General features: G+C 38.4%; 6 protein-coding genes across 6 annotated transcripts; 2 read left to right on the forward strand and 4 right to left on the reverse strand.

Annotated features, from left to right (window-relative positions):
- Positions 1-58: 58 nt before the first annotated feature.
- SOCG_01056 (HECT-type ubiquitin ligase E3 Ptr1) lies at positions 59-10,121 on the forward strand. Its single transcript, XM_013163476.1, has 2 exons — positions 59-10,064; positions 10,107-10,121. Exon 1 carries the CDS (start codon positions 202-204, stop codon positions 9,865-9,867), a length of 9,666 nt encoding a protein of 3,221 aa, XP_013018930.1. The 5' UTR covers positions 59-201; the 3' UTR covers positions 9,868-10,064; positions 10,107-10,121.
- Positions 10,122-10,310: 189 nt separating this feature from the next.
- Positions 10,311-10,948, reverse strand: SOCG_01057 (U3 snoRNP-associated protein Imp3; the record flags this gene model as incomplete). Its single annotated transcript, XM_013163477.1, has 3 exons — positions 10,311-10,334; positions 10,376-10,884; positions 10,930-10,948. The coding sequence occupies 3 exons, from the start codon at positions 10,946-10,948 to the stop codon at positions 10,311-10,313; spliced, it is 552 nt and encodes a 183-aa protein (XP_013018931.1).
- Positions 10,949-11,052: 104 nt separating this feature from the next.
- On the reverse strand, positions 11,053-11,417 carry SOCG_01058 (DNA replication factor C complex subunit Ctf8; the record flags this gene model as incomplete). Its single annotated transcript, XM_013163478.1, has 2 exons — positions 11,053-11,253; positions 11,301-11,417. The coding sequence occupies 2 exons, from the start codon at positions 11,415-11,417 to the stop codon at positions 11,053-11,055; spliced, it is 318 nt and encodes a 105-aa protein (XP_013018932.1).
- Positions 11,418-11,575: 158 nt separating this feature from the next.
- Positions 11,576-12,718, reverse strand: SOCG_01059 (Dhp1p-interacting protein Din1; the record flags this gene model as incomplete). The annotated part of the gene is made up of 1 exon (XM_013163479.1): positions 11,576-12,718. The coding sequence occupies one exon, from the start codon at positions 12,716-12,718 to the stop codon at positions 11,576-11,578; it is 1,143 nt and encodes a 380-aa protein (XP_013018933.1).
- Positions 12,719-13,135: 417 nt separating this feature from the next.
- Positions 13,136-15,532, forward strand: SOCG_01060 (4-aminobutyrate aminotransferase). The gene has a single exon (XM_013163480.1). It carries the CDS (start codon positions 13,897-13,899, stop codon positions 15,319-15,321), a length of 1,425 nt encoding a protein of 474 aa, XP_013018934.1. The 5' UTR covers positions 13,136-13,896; the 3' UTR covers positions 15,322-15,532.
- Positions 15,380-16,738, reverse strand: SOCG_01061 (DUF1770 family protein). The gene has a single exon (XM_013163481.1). It carries the CDS (start codon positions 16,562-16,564, stop codon positions 15,785-15,787), a length of 780 nt encoding a protein of 259 aa, XP_013018935.1. The 5' UTR covers positions 16,565-16,738; the 3' UTR covers positions 15,380-15,784.
- Positions 16,739-16,811: the final 73 nt, after the last annotated feature.

Consider the following 16,811-nt stretch of genomic DNA (forward strand, 5'->3'; position numbering starts at 1 on the left):
ACTATGCTGGTGTCAGCCATATAGCCTCGGTATAATAGAGGCATTCTACTAGTGCACAATTAATTTAAAACACTACCATACATACAGCTGGGTGAAACCCTTCTGTTTCGTTGGTACTGGTTTATTACGGTTTATTATATTTATTCAAAACGATATTGAGATTTAGATTCTTTCTCCATATATATTGTCACCCAAGACAAAATGAGGATTACTAAAAGTCCTTCAAAAAATCCAAATTCCCAGCCCCCGCCTTGGGTGCTTGAATTTATAAAAGAAGTTCAAGATGAAAAGAGATGTCCACTTGACAAAGTTGCTTCTTTATGCTCAGATTTTCGCAAAAGAGAATGGACATACCCTCGTGGCGATTTATACTCATGGATTCCAGTGTTAAATCGATTTGATGCGATTTTAGAAAAAACGGTTGAAGATTACGACTTAAAAACCAAGGTTCAAACTCGACCTTTTGACCCTCAGTCATACACCGTTTTACTAGAAGTCTTAAGATTTTCAACCTATTTACTCAAACATTGTGCAAATCGCTCCATTTATAACTCGACCGGTTATTTGGAACAATTATTGAATAGTTCCGAACTGGAGATATTAGACGCTACTTTGGGTTTGTTATTACATATTGTTCAAAAGGCTACGATTTCCAGAAGAGGGAAACAGCTTTTTTCTTTGTCGCAAGATCGTTTGTTCCGCTTCCTTTCGTTTCTTCCTCAAGAAGCTACAAAATCCGGACTAGCCCAAAATTATGAATCAATTCTATTTCTTAATGATATCCCAGCTCCATGGTGCTCGTTAGAGTTTTCATATTATAAGAGCTCTTCTTCTAAGGTTTCTGACTCTTCCAAAACCGGGTCTTCTACTTCCTCTCCGTCAGAAGGCTTGCGTGTTTTGAAAGTGTCTCCAGAAGAATTGTCAGTAAAACCAGTACATGATTTGCTTGTCCAGCTGTCAACTGAAAATCAAATTCCTGAACAAAACACTCCTGATTTCCTCATAAGTATTCTGCTTCATAAAAATTTACCTGACTTAAATAAACGAAGGACCATGGTCCGTATTGGATTGTTGGCTCTTTCCAACCTGGTATACGCTCACTCACAAGCTGTTCAATCGCGTTTCATGTTGGCGGATCCTGAAATAACAACTCATCTAGCAACCCTTGTTTCTGTGGATACAAAGCTTCCACAGGAGTTTAAAGCTGTTGTTTTTGAATGCTTTAAAGCATTTTTTTTCCGCAAAAATATGGTACCTTCCGTGCTAGCAGCTCTCAATGTATCAGTAAGTTATGGTTTAATGATGAATTTGGTTCGCGATTTTTCGAACAATCTATCTGATGAAAATTTTGAATATAATCGCGAATATGTTGATAGTTTCTATGATTTCCTTCAATTTATGGCTACTTCACCCTTGGGTGGAAACATGGCTTGTTCAGCAGGTTTGACATCCCTTTTAGGTCACCATTTATCACTTAAGAGTCCCCGTGCTTTGTATGTGGTGTCCAGGTCGATTTCCATGCTTGATCACCTCATTGATGGCTATTCTATGGCTTTCCCTGATTTTTCAGAGTCCAAAGGTTTGGATTTATTGGTAACTCGCTTGCAGTTTGAATTAGAAGCCTCGTTGCATGATGTAAAGAGCGGAAGAGGTAACGCAGAAATCTGCTTAAATATGGATTATGCTATTCCATATGATCGTTACTTCTTGCTGAAAAATTTGTTGAAGTTTATTTTGCATTTAATCCAAACCGGTGGATCTGTTGTAGAACTTCGTAACCTTATTGATTCTTCTCTTATATCTTCCCTTGCATTCCTTTTGGACCATCACGAAGTATTTGGATCCAATTTATTTGCTTCAGCAACAAATATAATGTCTACTTTCATTCATAATGAACCTACTTGTTATGGTATTATTCACGAGAAAAAACTTTCGCATTCATTCCTGGAAGCAGTAAATCGACGGATATTGAATTCGTGTGATGCAATTACTTCAATTCCTTTGGCTTTTGGTGCAATCTGTTTGAATTCACAGGGCTTCAATTTATTCTTAGAAAAGAATCCTGTTCCTCATTTCTTTAGCATATTTACATCTTACAATCATTGCAAAGCTTTATCATCCAGCGACAATGCAGCTATATTAGGAACTTACATCGACGAACTGATGCGCCATCAGCCCTTTTTGAAAGACGGTATTGTTAAAATGATTTTCGAAACCGTTGACAAGGTTTGCGATCTTCTCCGTACCTTCAATCCTTTGGACTATGTTGATGCGACCGACTTTCCTTATTTGATATACTTCGAGACATTCTCTAGTTTCTTAGAAAATATTATTTCTAACGAAGGTCATGCAAAAAATCTGATGTCCAAAGGAATTATAACTCATATCCTTAAGCTCATGCAGGTACCTGTGTTAGCCTATGGGTTTGTTGATTCGTCTGCATTCAACACTTTGTTTGTTCTTTTACATCATATTATTGATTTTGATGCAGCAGAGGTCTTCCGTCCTTTATTGGATTGTATTATGTTCAATTGTGAGAATAGTAATGTTGAACAATCACTAAATCCAATTAATGCAATTGTTAAAGGCCAACTATGCGGACAATTGGTTAATTTACAGGATTCTGAGATCTTCTTCCAGTTTACCATTATTGGTAATTTGATTTCGATGTTTTCTGAATTATTTTCTTCATACGCTGCACTAAAAAAGGCGGGCAACCTTCCATTAGTTCAGCTTTTTATAAGCCCTTCTCGTTATGCTGGTGTCTTTGATATTTTGTGTAACATTAAGAATCTTTCAACGAGTGTGGATGTTTTCCTTTGTTCTCAAGTTTCCAGTGATTACGCCCTTTGCTGTGGCTCGCTGGTATCAATCTCCGCTGACAAAAAGGAGAAAGAAAACCTTGAGACCAAAAAGCGAGAACTTAAGGAAGACCCTTCCTTTAACAAGTTTAAAAATATTCGCACAAACTTCACTCAGACGACGTACAGTATATCGAAGTTCTTCACGTCCTTGACTCGGGCATTGGGTAATTCAAGCATTCAAGACATCAATGAATTCAAGGGCATATACAAACTTGGTAGCAATATTGCTCTTGTCGTTGATGAATTGGTTGGTATGGCTTGTAGTCAGATTCTAAACCGCGAAGAATTGCCTGATGAGCTCGCCTTGCATGTTTCTTTAATGTCTATACTTGATGCGTCAGCAATAATTCGAGAAGATGACTCTAAAGTTACACTCACTCTTCTTATCAGTCGAATTTTTGCTGGCTCTCAGACGCTTCAGCTATTACTTAAACTGTCAGGGCGAGTAATAAGCTATTTCGCTCTTGTAGGTGAAGATACGACGGCGCGGACAAGCCGTATTTTGCTAGCATTGTCGTCAACCCTACTGAATTTAATACATATGTTAACAAGTGCCGATTTTATTTCTGAAACAGAGAAGCCTCTGAACTTTTCTTTAAAACTTCAATTGGACAATAATGAGCTCAGTGATTGCGGATCCAAGCTCATGCATCTACTTCAGGCTCATTCGTTTTTGACAATGGTGAAAATATGGGAATCGTCTGCGGATTACCGATTGCCGTACATTACTAAGGCACTAATTACAAACATATTGTCTAATTGTTTACAATTTGAAGAAGGCATAAGCTCTCTTTCTGAGGCTGCTCAAAATAGTCTACGTGAGTCTCAAAGTCAATCGACTGACGAAAAAAGTTCACTGGAAAGTCCCAAGCTGAGTGATACTGTGAATGACGAAACGCTTCTTAACTTGCTAATTAATGAAGTCCCTTCTAATATGGTTACAGAATTCAATAACTTTAAGTCTAGGCTTGTTAAGACTTGTGTCTCCTTGTCATCTTACGAAGGCGACGTAAATCAAAGTCTTTGTGATTTGCTATACTCTGGTGATGAGGTTCAAATGAATTCTGATCTTCAGCTTGAGACCACCGTGGCAATGATTAAAGAGATAAAATCTCTTTCATCGCTGGATGAAGGCGATTCTCGGATTTCTCAGTTCGGGCCTGCCATCGGTTTACTTGGTCTTTTTATTAGTCATGATTTCACTCAGAATAAGGCAAAGAATTATATTTTAGAAGAACTGGATTTCTTGTTGAATGCACTAGAGTCTATGCGTCAATGTTATGTGCAAGATGTTAATGCTACCTGGGTTGTTTCCATATTATTTTTATTGGAAGTATTGTTAACGAATTCAAGAAAGCCCGATGAGTTCGAGTTTAACTCAAAAGACTGCTCATTAAAGCTTATTGATGGCTCCATTTCAATAAACCATGCCGCCCAACAGAAGATATTGGTATCATTAATTTACTTAATGAAGCAATATACCTCAAATCTGGGTGTGGTAACGTCGGCCATGAGACTGATTTTACTATTAACTGCTAATTATGACATGGTACATATGTTTATCGATTCCAATGGTTTAGATGTTCTATTTGCTGCTATGAAAGCATGTGCAGCTACCTGCAATGAAGCACTACACGTTCCTTTCATCGTCATATTAAGAAGATTGTTAGAGTCCGAAAGGGTCATTGAACTTATCATGTTTGATGACTTACGAAATATATTTAAATTACAAGGTAGGGCTCGTAAAACTGAGCTTCTTAATTTTATAAGGACAAACTCCGAAATGGTTTTGCGCTCACCTGATGCTTTCCAGAAAATAATTAAAGAAACCTGTCAGTTAGCTCATTTTGCACCTAATGCTGATCATCATTATCTCGAACTGAAGGAAACCCTCCCGGAAGCATACAGTAAAGACCAGATTAATTCTGATGCTTCTTTGATGTCACAGACTAGCTCCAAAGTGATAACTTCTCTATTGGATGAAATAATGGAGACGGTGGATTCCCAGCGAAAAATGCAAAAACCTGTCGATTCTGAATTTAAACCTGAATCTGACCCTATGTACATGTATAATGTATTTCTTCTGCAATGTCTTACCGAGTTATTGTCGGGTTATGACTCGTGTAAAAAGTGCTTTATGGAATATCAACCCAAGCGCAAATCGTCTTTCTTCACACTTTCTCGAAAGTATAACTCTTACCTTGTTGGCTTTTTCCTTGAGAAGTTGTTGCCCTTTGGGAGCATACGTCTGTCAGAGGATAATGAAATACGTAAGGCTTTCTCTGTATCTAACTGGGCCATTTCTATATTGGTTTTCTTGTGTGCTTACTCGAATGATCAACAGACCGATGTCGTTGATGAGCTTCGTCGTGAAGTTTTATCTTGTGTCCTAAAGTTTTACCGATCTAGTTCTGTTAATTCTGAAAACTTGGAATCTTATTACTGCAAATTACTAGTCGTGGCTGAATTATGTTATAGACTGGGCGATGCGCAAACCGTTTCGCAGAAGGCGCCAAATCAGTTATTACGAAAATCTCAGGATGTTAACATCAAAGCAATGATTGACCTTGGTTTCATCCCAGCTTTAACTAGCGCTACTTCTGAAATTGATATGAACTATCCTGTTTCCAGAAAGGTAATTCGTCACATTTTGAGGCCTCTTCAATTATTGACGAAGGAAGCTATATTTTTAAGCCAGACAAACCCAGAAAGTCTATCGGGGAATATACAAGAGGCTGAAACTGATGACTCCGTTAGTGATGATTCTGAAGAATCTGAGGGTGATGAGCCTCCAGATCTTTATCGTAACTCTGTGCTTGGTATCTTTCAAGGTGATATCGCTAATGAAAATGAAGACAACTACGAAGGTAGTGAGGATGACGATGTATATGAGGAAATGGATTTTGAAGATGATCAATCAGGAAGTCCCGGTAGCGTTGTTAGTGATGATGAAAATGACGATACTATGTACAGTGATAACAATGACATGAATATCGAGTTTATGGTTGATGAAGACCAGGATGGCTCCGATCAGGGGGATTCTAGTTCATATGATGATGATGAATCTAGTCATGGAGATATCATTTCCATTGATGAAGAAGACATTGATAACACAGGTGAGCCCTATGAATGGGAAGACGAAGGAAACGAAACCTCAGATTATGAACGTGATGAAGAATTACATGATCAAGATGAAGAAAATGGTTCCACTACGTTTGAAGCAATGGAAAATGCGTTTACAGAAGCCTCTGATGAGGATAATGAAGACGAGGCTATAGATAATGTTAGTCCAGTGGAAATAGACTTTCTTGATAACGAAGAGGGTAGTTCTTCTGAGCAAGATGAAGATTTTCAGTGGGAATGGAATGCTGATGTTCCTTCTGGAGCAGACATTATCAGTCGTCATGGTGCTCTTTTGAGAGATTTGTTCCCTTTGCCGGGTCTTTCTCGTCGAGTTATGATAATTAATTCAGGGGATAATGCTCGTTCAAGGTCATTTTTAAATAGTAAGTCGTCAGAAGATATACTCAAGCATCCATTGCTTCTACGAAACAATTTATCAAGTGAAGGGAAAGCGGTTGAGGTAAACGAAAGCTTGTCTGATTTAGACAGCCATGTGTCTTCTGGAGCGGCATCCCAGAGATTATTGTTCTATCTTTCCATGGATACGTCCACAACCGATATGTCTAGGATCGGTTGGACTGCTTTGAAGAATCAGATCCACAATGATCCTTTACGTGCTACTTCAGATTTTACACCCCTTTTTACTACTCAAAGATGGAATGGAATTGTTTCTATGTTCTTTGGTCATGCTGCTGGTTCCACTGCTTTACGAGTTACAGGATCCGTTTTATTCGGTCTTGTCCCGCCTGCTTTGGAAAAATATAACCATGAAAAAGAAGAATCTGAAAGACAAAGCCAACCAAAAAATGAAAAGCCAGCAGATGTTGGTGCTCCTGAAACGGAGGATCCTGATGTGCAGAATTCAGAAATGAATGAAATGGAAGGTGTTAGAACCGAAGAACCTGAACCTGTCCAGGAAGCAAATACTGCTGATGAAGGGCAGACTATCAGCATTCGAGGAAGGGATGTAAATGTATCTTCATTGGGAATTGATCCTACGTTTTTACTCGCTCTACCAGAGGACATGCGTGAGGAAGTCGTTTTCCAGCATATTCAAGAACGACATATAGAGTCGATAAGTGATTCTTCTCGTCGTTTGGATCCCTCGTTTTTGGAAGTGTTACCGACTGATATTCGTGATGAACTTCTCTTTCAGGAAGCTGTTCAAATGCGCTTGTTTGATAATGCTCGAAATAATGAGAGTGGGGATAATGAATTGGAAATGGAGCGATTGGATGAAGTCGACGAAGCAGAAGACGAGCAGAGAGAACGATCTGTCAAACCGGTTAAGAAGGTACCTGTACCACCTTTGGTTGACCGTTCAGGTATCCTGTCAATGATAAGACTCTTGTATATTCCACAACATAATGGCAAAAATCCATTCTATGATTTGGTAGTGAATATTTCTGAAAACAAACAACAACGAGCTGATATTTTGGGATTGTTGTTATATGTTCTTCACGAAGCTTCTACTAGTACTCGTTCCACCGAAAAATGTTACAAGGACTTGACCATTCGATCTTTGAACGTGCCTCAACAAAAAGAATTCAAGAAGTATCATGGGCTACTCGATTCCTTATGTAAGGTTCCTGTTATTAATGGGATTACGTCTCGTTCTTTGATCTTGCAACAAACTATCGATTTACTTTCGCATCTATCAAGTTGGGCGGATCATTTCCCTTCGTTTTTCCTAAGTATGCAAGACTTCATTGGATTACCTTACAAAAAGTCGGGCTCTAAGAAAAACAAGGAGACAAATGTCTACAAAGTAGCTCCCATTAATGTTCTTCTAAGTTTGTTGGGTCGTGAAGAAATTTTTGGTAACACTCTTGTCATGAATACATTTTCCGAGTTACTCTCGACTCTCACCAGGCCTCTGTTGTCATTCTATAAGCATCAAAAACCTGCAGAAGAACTGAATCAAGTAAGTGAAGACAGGGATGATACAGGGAACAGTGATGTGAATACCCCGCGTACTGATGAATCATCAGCTCAGGTAGAAAAGAAGGGTAAAAAACCGACGAATCCTCCTCAAATTACCGACGATAATTTAAGACTGGCTGCTTCATTGATAACCACTGATTCCTGTTCAAGTCGTACCTTCCAGAATGCTTTATCAGTAATGTTTCATTTATGCTCCGCACCGCATGCGAAGAATATCATCGGTAAAGAGCTCTTGAGACATGCTCAAAAGTATGGAAATGCAATAACCGGTGATTTATCAAGACTTTCTGAAGAGGTCAAGTCTGGTAGAAATGAAACTGAGCTCCAGAACGCTTTGGCTCCATTCTGTCCGGCAAGTTCTAACCAGGCTAAGCTGTTACGTTGTTTGAAAGCTCTGGACTACATTTTTGAGCGTCGGCCAAAGAGAGAAGAACAAAGTCCTCAAAACATTGTGCAATTGCTTGAATTTTACGATAATTTGCAATTTGTAACATTGTGGGATGTGCTAAGTAACTGCTTGGTTTCCATGAGAGAGCAAACCAGTATCACTCATGTCTCCACGGTTTTGCTTCCTCTTATCGAATCTTTAATGGTCATTTGTCGTCCCGTTTATCTTGACCTGCCTGAGGAAGTTTCCAAACGTATTTCACCGATGTTGGAACGCTTGAAGGGCTTGTTTATTTCATTTACTGAGGAGCATCGTAAAATTATTAATATGATGGTTTTCACAACTCCTTCACTGATGAGTGGATCATTTTCTCTGTTAGTGAAGAATCCCAAGGTACTTGAATTTGAAAATAAGAGAAATTACTTCAGCCGTCAATTACACGCTGAAGCTGCAAAGGAACAGTATCCTCCGTTAAATATCAATGTTAGACGTGATCAGGTATTTTTGGATTCCTACCGCGCATTACATTTCAAAGACGCTGATGAGGTTAAGTTTAGTAAGCTTAACATTCATTTCAGGGATGAGGAAGGTGTAGATGCAGGAGGTGTGACTCGTGAATGGTTACAGGTATTAGCTAGACAGATGTTCAATCCTGACTACGCTTTGTTCTTGCCAGTTGCGGGTGACGCCACTACTTTCCATCCGAACAGGGATTCTTCCGTAAATCCCGATCATTTATCATTCTTCAAATTTACTGGAAGAATTATTGGAAAATCAGTTTACGATGGTAGACTGCTTGACTGTCATTTCAGTCGTGCAGTTTACAAGCACATGCTTCATCGATCAGTGTCGGTGAAGGATATTGAGTCTCTTGATCCTGACTACTGCAAGTCTTTGGTGTGGATGTTGAACAATGATATTACTGATATCATTACGGAAGAATTTGCTGTTGAGAAAGACGTTTTTGGTGAAAAGACGATCGTAGATCTTATTCCCAATGGTCGTAATATTCCTGTTACAGAGCTAAACAAACATGACTACGTAAATAGGATGGTTGACTATAAATTGGTTGAGAGTGTGAAAGACCAGTTGCAAAGTCTTTTGGAAGGGTTTTCGGATATTATTCCTCCAAACTTAATCCAAATTTTTAACGAGCAAGAACTAGAGTTGTTAATTTCAGGTCTCCCTGAAATTGACAACGATGACTGGCGTAATAATACAGAGTATCATGGTTATAACGTTTCATCTCCTCAAATTCAATGGTTCTGGCGAGCGGTTCGATCTTTCGATGAGGAGGAGCGAGCTAAACTCCTTCAATTTGCAACCGGTACATCTAAGGTTCCATTAAATGGATTCAAGGAACTTGAAGGCATGTCTGGTTTCCAGAGATTTAATATCCATAAGAGTTATGGATCGCTGAATCGCTTACCGCAATCACATACGTGCTTTAATCAGCTAGATTTACCCGAATATGAAACGTATGAGCAGCTAAGGACTATGTTGCTCACAGCCATCAATGAAGGCTCTGAAGGTTTTGGATTTGCTTAGAATGTTGTTTTATGTAGGTTTTATTATTATTATGTTTTAGATTCTTTATCTGCTCTATGAAAAGAAATATGAAGAAAAGATAACCTTTGGAAGCTATTCTTAGATGATGGGTGGATATATTTCACGTACTTTAGAAATTTCATGAGTCATGAAAATAAATATAAATCGTGTTGTTATTTACATTACATATAAAAAGGGTAATTAAGTAAAACAATGCAAAATGTTTGCTAACATGTTAGTGAAATGAACGAGGGCGTATGTGAAATTAAATTTGAAGAATCGCATTCCTCTTCTAAATTAAATTTTGATTTGACAGTATCCTTTTTATTATAAATTTTACGTACGCTTAATACTATATATATCCAATATTACCCGAAATAAAATACAATTTTTTTTTCCTGGCAAGCAGAAGGAAGTGATTATAACCTCGAACTAGAACCATATTAAAGTAAATCATAATCATCCAACTATTCAGGTTAGCAAATAAACAGAAGAAAATTGTACATACCTTGTCGTTATATTTGGCAACAGTTCGTTTGATTTTAGAGGTGTCGGTCCATGTAACAAAGTCTTCCAAATTCCTTGTAACAAGATAAGCGGGATCGGTAATGACATGAGGACCAACACGAACGTGGCCTTGTTCGATGAGCTTTGTAGCAGCAGAGATGGTTTGAGACATCCTCAGCTTACACATGATAACAGGTAACCGACGACGACATATAGCAGAAACGTTGGCTCGATTTTCTATATCAGACATTTTCGACTTTGAGGGTAATATTCCCATGTCAAAGAGCTTCTCCAAGAGCATATTTTCATACTTCAAGCGAAAAGGATCCTTTGGATCCAGTAAGGAGATACGATGAGCCAATTGGCGAAATTTACCACACACGATGTTATATTTTTGATATTCTTCTCTTTTGGGAATATGGTAGCGGCGCATAACCATCAAATCACGATGATTGTTGTCATCCTGCTTGTAGTTGAGAAAGTCGACTTTCTTCAAAAGTTTCTGCTCATCTAAAAAGAAATTAGTAATTAAATATGTAAAATAAATTCACATACGATGTTTAAGAATCCTCATCTTTGCTCTATATAAGGTTTAATGAAATTTGCGAGAGTTGGTTCTTAGTGGGATGTAGGAGCACGCACTTAATGTAGGCAAAAAAGTGCTCTCCCTACAGTATTTTAAATTTTCACAGGTAAAGGACGCGAACTAAATCTAATTCTTTCTTTGATGATAGAAACGATATTTAATTCCCGAGCGGATGATCCACCGTCTCCAACAGGCGATTTTTGAAGAACAGCTAATGGCTTTTGTAAAGTTTCAACAACACCTTCCATGCATTGATTTCCTACATAAATAGAAGCTTTTTTTGTATTGTTTTCCTAAATAATCAGTTAGAACCTAATAGAGCCAAAATATTGCTTATTACCTGAACGATTTCCAGAGTCCCTATATCCAACGTTTCTGATATTTTTTCAACAGTAGCTTGTAATTCAATTAAGTAAATTTGATCCCCAAATTTATGAGTAATTTGAACCATCGACATGCTGTTTATTTAGGTTTCCTTTGGCAGCTCGCCTAAACTGATCTGTGTGAAGTGTGGAAATACGTCTTAAGGATATACGTTGCGATCTTCAGAAAATCGAGTACTTGCAATGATGTTAGGACGGAATAATGATTAAGAAAAAAAATAAAAATCTCATTTCAAGAATGGACACGTAAAATTAACTTTCCGTTTGCTGAGTACTGTAGGGTGAATTTAGTATTTGGAGGATGTTTTTGCACACACTTTTTCAACCAGTCAAGTTCTTGTTCAAGAACGACCAAAAGACGATTCGCTGTCCAATCTTGTGGTTTGGCATATGGGCGTAGAAGGTTTGGAATTTGGCGCGTAGGCAGCTCTTTAATTTCTACAAGAACGCCATCGTCGTTTCGGAACCCAATAACGATTGTGCCAATTCCTAAGAGGTAGCTTTGGGCCCAAAATTTTAGGAGTTTCCTACGCATGCCTACATGCTCGAGCGGCTGCTTTTTGGAGGTTTTTAGTTCGCAGTAGTGCGGAGAAGGATTTTCGACAGTTGGTGATGGGTCAGTAGAATCGTTGTCATCGTCCATTTTTCTTCGCTTGGATGCAGGAAGATTTTCTTCCTGTTGTCCTTCTGTTTGTGATTTCAATGAATCATCGTTTACTTTACTATCCACGTCGGAATCCGGTGTCACGCCCGGCTTTGAGTCCCAGACACAATCGACTTCTCCAGCAAGGATTAACCTAGTACGACCTATGTGGTACTTCACAATGGAACAGTATTGTTCGTCTGGAATTACAGGCTGATTGTCTCTTTCCTCAATGTCGGATCGAGAACACGCATCCCATATGGTGGGTAGTGTAGATATAACCTCAAATTTATAGCCCCAGTAGCACATCCTGTCTTGATTTTCGTAAGTTGTCTCAGATGATTCCCCTTCTTCCATGAATATTGTACCGCTCTCGGCATCCATCCGTAGCTTCAACTCCCACTGGCTTTTGGGGTAGAGTGGTGCACACATGATTTTAGTGATGAGACCTCTCCATGTTATCAGCTCTGCTTTCTGATCAACATGCTTTTTATCTAAAACATCTTTTACCTTGGAAATGGGATGTGCGCCTGCTTTCGGTGGATGATATTTGTCAGGATACCCACTGTTTAAATCGCTATGGGGTAAAGGAGGATAGTAGTACCTGAGTTGACGATCATCCAAATGAAAGGAGCAATCTTCGGCCATACTATAGCTAGCAATTTCAAAAGGTTCTGACACGGACGGCGTGCTGGATGGACGCACCTGATAGAAAGCAAATTCGTAATGCATTGAATCAATGTATGTAGAAGAATTTAATTTAAAAAGGTTTAATATAGTTAGAAAAAAAGAAATCCGAATACGGTAGGCCAAGCAAAACCATACAACGTCGGAAAGAGAACCAAGAAAAGCCAAGTTCCAAAAAAGAAAAACAAACCAAAACAAGCAAAATACCCTTCAAAAGATGGAATGAAAAACTCTATTGAAAAAAGAAAATGTACCTACACCCTTTTATTCCTTCCTTTGGTGTTTGTTTATGTATATCAAAGTATGAAGAACCAAATACGGACGTACTTCGACATCCTTATGTTGATTACTATAATGCGGCAGCATGAGTCTATGTTGTGTTTACAAACAGCCTTACTTTTCGTTATAGCACTTTAAAAATGTATTGTTTTTCTTTGCAAACATCACTAAACCATACTAAGCATCTGTTATAAACCACTTTAACGAAATTGGAAGTTCATTCGTTGGTAAACAGATATGTAAAAGAAGAAAAGTTATTTCATTGATCAGAAAGATCCATTAAAAATGACAAGGTAAATGAAACCGTTTACATAGCTATTGATAAACAAAAAAAGCCTGCTACCTAAAATTAGTTATAAGAACTATACGTACTCATTTTTCACCTGGGAAAAGGAACGTCCCTTTTCTTTTCTTGTTACCATAATGATAGTAACTAACCATGATTTATTGTAACACCTTTTTGCTTTGATTTTTGTTTATGTTATGGTTTCAGTTACGTTTCTTTTTTAAGCACTTCCTTTTTTCTTTGTAGCTGTCGGTTTTTACTCCTACTGATGGCTATTCTAATCCCAAGTCGATTTTTATCTATGATCGGTAAGTCATCAGTTTGCAACGTCTGATATAGAAAAGCAAGATTGGAAAGTGCTCGTTGCGGAAATCAAATGAGCCGAAAAATAGCTTTTGAAAATGGTATATATACCGGTGAATGCTGCACATTGAAATTTGTGTTCATTAACATTGTTCGATCTCTAGACGCTTGCTATAAGGTAAAGGAAAATTAGATTCTCTGTTTCTAGAAATCTTTTGTTCAAGTATTATTCTTTTTCTTTTCTTTTTTTTCTTTTTTGAAATTCAAAATTTCTAGAGCACCTGTTCTCTAGTCATTTCTTGCTTTATTTTTTAAGGACTTTGTATTATTCCTTTTCTTTTTGATCAATAATAATATGACTGTTACTTCCGTCGCTAATAATGGCTCTGCCTATTTCCCTAATGAGCCCAAGGGTCCCTCTGTTAAAACCAGTACTATTCCTGGCCCTAAGGGTAAAGCTGCCATCGAAGAAATCAGCCAGGTTCACGACATCGGTGCAGTTAAATTCCCTGTTGACTATGAAAAATCAGTTGGTAACTACCTCGTAGACGCTGACGGAAATGTTCTTTTGGACGTTTATTCTCAAATTGCTACTATACCCGTTGGTTACAACAACCCAACTCTCCTTGAAGCTGCCAAGTCTGATGAAGCCGCCATTGCTATGATGAACCGTCCTGCTCTTGGAAATTATCCCCCCAAAAACTGGGCTACTATGGCACAAGAAGGTGCCATTGACTTTGCTCCCAAAGGTCAAAAGTATGTCTACTACCAAATGAGTGGAAGTGATGCCAATGAAGTAGCTTACAAGTTGGCCATGCTTTACCGCTTCAATAATTTACCCAGAGTTAACGGTGACTTCACTGAAGAAGAAAAAACAACTTGCATGAATAACTCGTCTCCAGGTAGCCCCGAAGTCGCTGTTCTTTCTTTCCGTCACGGTTTCCATGGCCGCCTTTTTGGTTCCCTCTCGACAACTCGTTCCAAGCCCGTCCATAAGATTGGTATGCCCGCTTTCCATTGGCCTCAAGCTCATTTCCCTGCATTGAAATATCCTCTCGAAAAATACACAACTGAAAACCAAGCCGAAGAAGACCGTTGCATCGAAGAAGTTGAACATATTTTAAACACTCATCACTGTCCCATCGCCGCTTGTATTGTTGAGCCTATTCAATCCGAAGGTGGTGATAACCATGCTTCTAATGAATTTTTCCATAAGCTTCAAGCAACTTTGAAGAAGCACAACGTTCTCTTCATTGTCGACGAAGTACAAACCGGTATGGGCTCTACTGGTGCTATGTGGGCTCATGAACACTGGAACTTGCCTACTCCTCCTGACATGGTTACTTTTTCTAAGAAGTTCCAGGCCGCTGGTGTTTACTACCATGACAAAAATCTTCGTCCTCATGCTTATCAACACTTTAATACATGGATGGGTGATCCTCTCCGTGCTATCCAGGCGAAGTACATTGCCAAAGAAATTCGTGAAAAGGATCTTCTTCAAAATGTCAAGACTGTCGGTGATTTTGTATATACCTCTCTTGAAAAGTTGGCCGAAAAGCACCCTGGAAAGATTAACAACATTCGTGGTAAAGGTAAAGGTACTTTTATTGCCTGGGACTGTGAATCCTCTGCTGCCCGTGATGCATTCGTTGGACGTATGAAGATGAATGGTATTAACATTGGCGGCTGCGGTGTTGCAGCAATCCGTCTTCGTCCTATGCTTGTTTTCCAACAACATCACGCTGAGATTCTTCTGAGCAAAATTGATGAACTAATCTAAAGGGCTCTTCTAATTCCCAATCTACCTAATGTACACATACATATTGGAAGGATAATGTTTGTATTCTAAAATATTTTCTGCAATCCTTTCCTAAACTAAAACTAACGCATACCCGAATGGTTTCTTTTCTTTCTTTTATATTATTATCTGTTCATAGTTACTATTCATCATTGATTTAAATGAATTATTTAATCTTTCATGCTTGCCCAAGTTCATCACAAACTTGTCATTCCAAGTAAAAGGCAAATTATAAATTAAGTAAACCGTTAATCGTCATGACAAAATATAAAAAGTAATTAATGATATGTTCCTTCTTATTGATAAAGTCGACAGAGAGTAAAAAATCGCTAGTTGTCATTTGGCTTCACTGAAGCACATACAGAAGAATGTTATTAGAATTAAGGCACGCAAAAAAAAAAATCGCTTCATGAAGAAATAAAAAAAACGATTTTAAAAGCAAGCACTACTTCTTGGAAGGGGACGAGAAAAAGAAACCAAATAATCTGCGAAGCCATTGACCGAAATGAAATCCTTTGTCTTGAATTTTTGAAAATCCCAAGAAATGGCGGACAAAAATCCACATTCCTCCACTAAGGAAAGGAAAAAGGATCTGATCACGAACAGTAATCCAGCAAATAAGAGGGACCGAGCCATTTGCTTGTTCAAGTGACTTCAAGTAAGAATTTTGGAAACGAAGGTCAGGGATGGCAGGAACATTATATTCCAATGCTTCACTTTCATAAGTACCGGACGAGCTTGGTGACATAAATGCTTTTCCTCTATGAGGCTCGACAGCTGCAAGAGCAGGTTCAGTGGGAGCTTCAGAATAGTCGGATTCCCATACACTGTCATCTTCTTCGTTTTTGCTTTCTATTTCTTCCTCCTCCCTCTCCTCCTCACAAGCTTCATCACTGGAATCTGGAATAGAATTGGTAACTTCTTCGGAGTCGTTGGTCTCAATTGGTACTTGAGTCGATTCCTGCGTCTCAGGAATTCCTTCTCCTATTTCAAATTCCCTCAACTTTGTGTTGATCATAATTGTTGACGAGCTTAAGGACTCTATCCTTAAAGGAGAAGAAGTTCGATTGGAGTCCAAAGCAAGAGATTTTGAAAATGAACTATTCAAGGCATCTTGACTAGAATTTAAGCTTACAAGCTCATAATCTTCGTCCCAGGCTCCACTAGCAAAAGGCTTGTGAGATTGTTCACCAAATGTTTCAAACTTCTTCTTATCCAAAGGCATTAAAATGCAAGACTTAGCGTTATTCTGCTACTTAACTTTAGAAAATTGGCAAAGCACTAAGGTGCTTTAACAAAAGAATTTCCTACTCAACTTTTCGGACCTTTATCCTCCTTTCAAACCGACAGTTTGCTAATGGTGAAATACAGTCTGTGGTATTGCTGAGGTCTGCTGTCGTAACCTCCATGTTGAACACAGAACTCCAAACTTCCTTTGTTTATTTTGAACTATTTCAATATACTATTTCAAA

Source organism: Schizosaccharomyces octosporus (genome assembly GCF_000150505.1).
Source record: "Schizosaccharomyces octosporus yFS286 unplaced genomic scaffold supercont6.2, whole genome shotgun sequence".
Lineage (NCBI taxonomy): Eukaryota > Fungi > Ascomycota > Schizosaccharomycetes > Schizosaccharomycetales > Schizosaccharomycetaceae > Schizosaccharomyces > Schizosaccharomyces octosporus.

Bases quoted from the DNA above. Each gene is read 5' to 3' on its own strand.
- SOCG_01061 (XM_013163481.1), bottom strand. From the start codon at position 16,564: ATGCCTTTGGATAAGAAGAAGTTTGAAACATTTGGTGAACAATCTCAC.
- SOCG_01060 (XM_013163480.1), top strand. From the start codon at position 13,897: ATGACTGTTACTTCCGTCGCTAATAATGGCTCTGCCTATTTCCCTAAT.
- SOCG_01056 (XM_013163476.1), top strand. From the start codon at position 202: ATGAGGATTACTAAAAGTCCTTCAAAAAATCCAAATTCCCAGCCCCCG.